The following is a 6,330-nucleotide window of genomic DNA, read 5'->3' as shown; positions in this document are numbered from 1 at the left end:
GCCTGACCCCCGGCTCGCCCGGCATGGCGCAGACCCTCCGCCAGCCCGGGTCTCTGCAGCGAGTGCAAGCTGGTGGAGGTGCACGGCGTGAAGGTGGCCAGCTTCGGCGTGGACGGCCAGGAGCTCATCTGCCTGCCGCAGGTGTTCGACCTCTTTCTGAAGCACCTGGTGGGCGGGCTGCACACCGTCTACACCAAGCTCAAGAGGCTGGACATCGCGCCGGTGGTGTGCACCGTGAGCAGGTGCGCGTCCTGCGGGGGCTCGGTGCCATCCAGCCCGGCGTGAACCGCTGCAAGCTCATCTCCAGGAAGGACTTCGAGATCCTGTACCAGGACTGCACCAGCGCCAGGTTGGTCAACACTTTAGTCACTTTGTTGTTTTTCATTATCTGTTAGATTTTACACTTTAAAGTCTCGGAGTTTCGCTGGAATCTACTTCCCGGTGAGTTCGAGTCTCTCAACGACACGTCTTTTTCTTTCTTCTGTTTGGTAGAGATGCGCTCCGCACGTGGCTCTGAATGCACTGTTCTTCACCTTCAGACACTTCAGCGGTGTCTGAGACACCAATAGCAACTTCTACTATTTATTTATTTTACTCAATATGTGTGGAGGCAATGTGTCACATTTTGTATTTATATCTCTATAAGCACTTAATAAGTACAGAATATACCAGAAATATGAATCCTTATTGGAGATTCTTCTTGAGTCTCAGTTTGACAAATTTACAGTATATTACTGTATTTCTGCGTGGACTTGCACCGTGTTGTTATTAATCTCTGCACTCTCAAAACCATAATTATTGACTCTTTGACTCCTTCTTGAAACTGACTTCCTGTTCCTGTCGACAGTGTCGTTACTTATTTTTTGCTTCGGTGTTGAAAATGATGCTTTTACTGTATCGACTTTGCCTGATGGAAGTGTGTGTGTGTGTGTGTGTGTGTGTGTGTGTGTGTGTGTGCTGCTAAATGTGCAGACACTTGTTTCAGTAAAAACAATACACGGAGAGCAAACTCAGTTTTTCCAGTTGACTCTGTTGATGGAAAAGCTCCTCATGTCTCATAATCCATTACTTTATATCTCACCAGTCAGTGTGTCTGTGTGTGTGTGTGTGTGTGTGTGTGTGTGTGTGTGTGTTTACGTAAGCGTTAATGTGTGTGTGAGATTCAGAGCGGGTTCGTTGGAACAGAAAATACAGCTTTAATGTGTGTTTATGTGTAAACAGACGTGTTTTTAATACCCGATATGTATGGCGGTCGTGTGTGTGTGTGTGTGTGTGTGTGTGTGTGTGGACCTACTGTACCTGCTTCTTCCCACCGTTTCCGTTTAAACCGTCCTATCAGATTAAAACTCTAAGTGGCGTCCCGGGCATCCGTTTTGGATCTCCACCATTTTGAAACACAAACGGACCCGTTAACGAGATGGTCTCATCTGAACCACCTCTAGAGGAGACCCGTACATGAAAACCTGAACCTGAAATCGTTGAACCGGACCTCAGAAACCCTGAAACAAAAAACCCCGTCGGTTTGGTTTGAGTTGTCACCAGAGAGAGACGAACACGTCGTCGTTTGAGGTTCACAGAGGGAGTTTTCCTCCCTTTTTTGGGGGATTTAAAACAAGAAAATGCTGCATAAAAAGTATTTTTTGAGTTTTTAACATTCATAACTCTGACCACATACTTTTATTTTTACGTCGTCGTCAGTCGTTTCGAGTAATTAAAAAAATTAAATTTTTGAGAAGACGTAGTTTGTTCGGTTGGATGAGAGTAACGTTTTGACGTCGTTCTGCTGTAAAAAGAAAAAAAAAGGAAAAAGGAAAAATTTTGCATGAAATTGTGAGATTGTTTTCATCCAGGAGAGATGAAGGAACCTGGAGACTCTGATATTTACAACACATCACAGTGAAGGAGCACAGAGGTTTAAAGTTAAACTCTGTCCTTTTGGGAGGTACAACCTTTGGCGCCCGATTGACGCAATTTGCGCCAAAATTGGTGCTCAGAGTCATGACTGGTGGATGTGGAAACAGATTGGGAGTGACTCACGCTTTGTACCCGACGTCCGTTGTTGAATAAACGTCTTTTTTTAAAGTTCCCTCCAGTCACTCGGTGATAGTTTGTCCGTACGTTAACGGGAACCGCTGACAGCTAATGCGGCTAACTTTTAGTGGCGCTGAATTATTTTGGGCGGCCATTTGTCTCAATTACGGACCCCCCCCCCCTGCGCTTTACATCAGTGCACTGCTGCTTGGACATGTTTCGTTATGGTTTCAATCCTGGGAAACAAAAAAAAAAGCATAAACAAAAACTAGAAGAGGAGAAAAAAAAACCATGTTTAAAGCTCCGACTTATTTCTGGAAGCTCCTTGAAAAACAAAAAAAAAGTCCTGGAATTTCACATGTGGGGAGGAGGAGGAGGAGGAGGGGGGGAGGAACACGCTGGACACCGTCGCGAGTGATGGTTGTTCAGCATCGGCTGATTATTAACCGTGTTTTGTGTTGCTGTGGAGTCACCGGATTGTTGGAGGGTGACCTCTGTTTTTTGTTTTTAGCTGACCACACACACACACACACACACACACGCTGGAGTTTATTAAGCTTGAAGTCACGTCCCTGTTCGAGCACAGTATTTCTGTCGCTATTTTTGTCTCTTTTTATCACCCACTTCCCCCCCCCCCCACCTCCTCATCTCTCACCCCTATCAAGCCGAGTATTTCTGTCTTTAATTGTCTCCCCTTCTTCGTCCTCCCCCCCCTCCCTGTCTCTCTTCGTCTCAATCACTCCGTCCGTCTCCCTCGCTCTCCCCCAGCGGTGCGTGTCGGGGCCGATAACGGATCATGTGGATGTGCATTGGAACAACACGGCTGGAGAGCTATTGTTGTTGAACGCACAGCGAACACACACTCCTCTCTGCCTCCAATCATATTGGCATTCCTCTAATGCCTCACCCTCCCTCCCTCCCTCCCTCCCTCTACGTACGTCTCTGGGAAAAGAAAGGAAAAATGAAATGCCTTAAAGAAAGGAGAACGCTCCCACTGGTCCTCTGCATACTTTGTCTTCTCGGTAACCGAATGTGTGCGTTTTGAGTTTCTGTGTTTTCAAAGCGACGACCGCTTAACGTCTCAATAATCCAGAATATTCTGGATTCATTTAGTTTCATAAAGTGCTCTTTAGCATCTGTTCTTTCACAGCGTTCTTTTCTTTTTAGCTTCCTCTTTAAGAGAAACAACAACTATTTTAAAGCCTTTAGAATAAACGTACAAAATGTACTTAAAGTGTTAAAGTAAAAGTACTTCTTGGATACTTACTGAAACATACTGAAAAAATAACTCTTCCAGAGAGTTATATATTATATATATATATAGCATATTATTGGATGCTTTGACACGATGCCACATTAACTGTATCATATTTTATAAACTGATCATAAAGTAAAAGTGACTCCAGCTGTCAGATGAATGCAGTAAAAAGTACAACATTTCTTTCTGAAGTTGTACTCTCATTAGTTGAGTAAACATACTTCCCACCACTGGAAGTACAATGTGAACACATCCTTAAATATTATTATTTGAGATGAAGAAGAGGAAGTTGTTCTTCTCTGCGTTTATCAGGAGGTGACGACGCAACTTTATTTATTCATGTAGAAATGAACTTTTGAACTTCTGTATTCACATATTTTTACTGCACGTTATGAAGTGTTGTGCAACAAAAGCTGCACGGAAACGGCAACATTGTGTCAAACTTCCTCGATTGCTTTTTTTTTTACGCTCGTTTTACGTGTTTTTTGTCTTTGCCGAATGATTTGTGACGTAGCGATCATTAAACTCATCAGATGTTGCTGTTGTTGTTGTATTCTCTGATATATATATTATATTTTCTTGTTGTCTGGACATCATGAAACACGACTAATACTAACTGACGTGAAAGTTAAAACCCAAATGGAACTGACTCCCTGAAGATCTCTCTCCATACTTGTCTCTCGTAGATGTTTAGGTGAGCTAGAGTACAGAGTGTAGGAGTATTCGGGCGTTGTGCCGCGATAACGACTATCAGCGTCTCCTCGAAGGCCGTCATGGCGTTACTCTTGGTTACAGTCGTGACGGGGTTAGACGATCGGATAATCACTTCCTTTTTAAAGCACACTGAAGCCTGCTCTCTCATTGGGATGCTTTTATTTTGTAGAATATTCTAAAAGGTAGTGTTAAAAAAAAGTAGAGTAGTAAAGTAAAAATGCGTGGCTGAACCAGCTGTCAATCAAACCAGCTGGGAGAAGAGCGTTAAAGTCTTTTCCAACGAGAAAAAAAAAAAGAAAGTCGTCCTTTGCTCTTCTTGCTCTGCAGCATCGATGCGCTAGCCTCTTCGGGAGCCGCCATTTTTGTTTGGTAAGCCACGCCCCTAGCTCCTCTCAGGACACTGATGAGGACTTAAAGCCTGATGAGACGGATTATTACTGTGACACGTAAAATCACTGCAAATCCTGCAAATCACGCGTGATCTTGTGAGAACCCAGCTGACGTGCTGCAAAACCTTTTTTGGGTAGAAAAAATACACATTTGTTGCATTGAAAAGCGGAATATTGACTGTAAAAATGTGGTTTATCGAACTCGTATTTACATTATTTATTGCACTAATTATATTTTCAATATTTTATTAATTATCCAAGACTAATACATAAAAAAATAGTCCCACATACCTCCTGCAGTACTCCAGCGTACCTCTAGAAGTACAAATAAATGGTCCTTGACTGTAAAAATGAATTTTTATACAGACAGGTTTGTTCTGCAGATGATTTTGTTTTGGGAGGAAGATTTTGCTTTCTTGTCACCTCCATGGTTGTGTGTGTGTGTGTGTGTGTGTGTGTGTGTGTGTGTGTGTGTGTGTGTGTGTGTGTGTGAATCGATAGTGAGTGACAGGAGGGAGGGTTGCTGATGTCGGGAGTGTTATTCTGGGCTCCCCTTATCACGGCAGGCTGTTGGAGCCCACACACACACACACACACACACACACACACACACACACACATACACACATACACACACATACACACACACACACACACACACCGATGATGGAGGTCGTATTGTTTGTGACACGCGGGGAGCAAAGTCGTTTTGTTTTGCCGAAGCATTGCGGCTTCACACACACTCAGCGTGAACTCCTTTCATCAATTTGGTGTTTTTCATTCTTTTACATGGAGCATTAAGTTCTGTTAATGGAGCACAGTGGTTTGTAAAACAAACACACACACACACACACACACACACACACACACACACACACACACACACACACACACACACACACACACACACACACACACACTCGGTCAGTAGTTTTGCCTTCTGGCTGAGGTGTGTGTGTGTGTGTGTGTGTGTGTGTGTGTGTGTGTGATTGTCTAGCATGCACAAACAGAGCTATCAGTTGTCACACTGGCTCAGGTTACATCTGTGTGTGTGTGTGTGTGTGTGTGTGTGTGTGTGTGTGTGTGTTCATATTGGATTGTTTGTGTGTGTCCTGCTGATATTTGTGTTTGTGTTTGTTTGGCTGGTGGGTGTGTGTGTGTGTGTGTGTGTGTGTGTGTGTGTGTGTGTGTGTGTGTGTGTGTGTGGTTTCAGCTCCGCTTTGTGCTCCTGGTTAATTGATAAAGGTTAAAGCGTTGGCCGGCTGGGAGCTGAGGTCACCGCTCTGCAGCGAAGACGATCGTCATTGATCGACGATTTTAAATGATCAGAACTGACGATTCTGGTCAAAATTCTAAACACAATTATTTTTTTGTGCAATCGTGATGCTTTGTCATGATTATTTTGTGTTATTTTAGGGACAAATTTGTTGTTATTGTACTATTGCATTAAACGGTTTGTATATCTTAAAATACGTTTTCCCTACGAAAGTCCAGCTTCAAGTGTCAATTTACGCTCATTAAATGCGTACAGGCTTTTCAAAATAAACTTTCGTCTTCACAGAAAACTACAAAACTACTTAGTTAGGTTCAGGCAACAGAATTACTTAGTTAGGTTTAGGCAACAACACTACTTATTTGGGTTTAGTCAACAGAACTACTTAGTTAGGTTTAGTCAACAAAAATTACTTCGTTGGGTTTAGGCAACATTACTACTTAGGTTCAGTCAACAAAACTACTTAGTTTACGTCAACAAAACTACTTAGGTTCAGTCAACAAAACTACTTAGTTTACGTCAACAAAACTACTTAGTTTACGTCAACAAAACTATTTAGTTTACGTCAACAAAACTACTTAGGTTCAGTCAACAAAGCTACTTAGGTTCGGTCAACAAAACTACTTAGGTTTGGTCAACAAAACTACTTAGGTTTGGTCAACAAA

The 6,330-nt window shown here is 42.8% G+C and overlaps 1 protein-coding gene across 1 annotated transcript; it reads left to right on the top strand.

Moving 5' to 3' along the window:
* Positions 1–44: 44 nt before the first annotated feature.
* On the top strand, positions 45–2,369 carry LOC137884161 (dachshund homolog 2-like; the record flags this gene model as incomplete). The annotated part of the gene is given in 2 exon segments (XM_068725865.1): positions 45–232; positions 235–2,369. Coding segments are annotated over 2 exon segments (349 nt in total), but the record flags the coding sequence as incomplete, so codon positions are not given.
* Between the last annotated feature and the right edge of the window lie 3,961 nt (positions 2,370–6,330).

This window comes from Cebidichthys violaceus, unplaced genomic scaffold, assembly GCF_023349555.1.
Source record: "Cebidichthys violaceus isolate CVI_PGR_0920_01 unplaced genomic scaffold, fCebVio1.0.p SCAF_361, whole genome shotgun sequence".
Taxonomy (NCBI): Eukaryota; Metazoa; Chordata; class Actinopteri; order Perciformes; family Stichaeidae; genus Cebidichthys; species Cebidichthys violaceus.
Note: the sequence above shows the minus strand (reverse complement) of the source record. Positions and strands in the feature narration are given on the sequence as shown.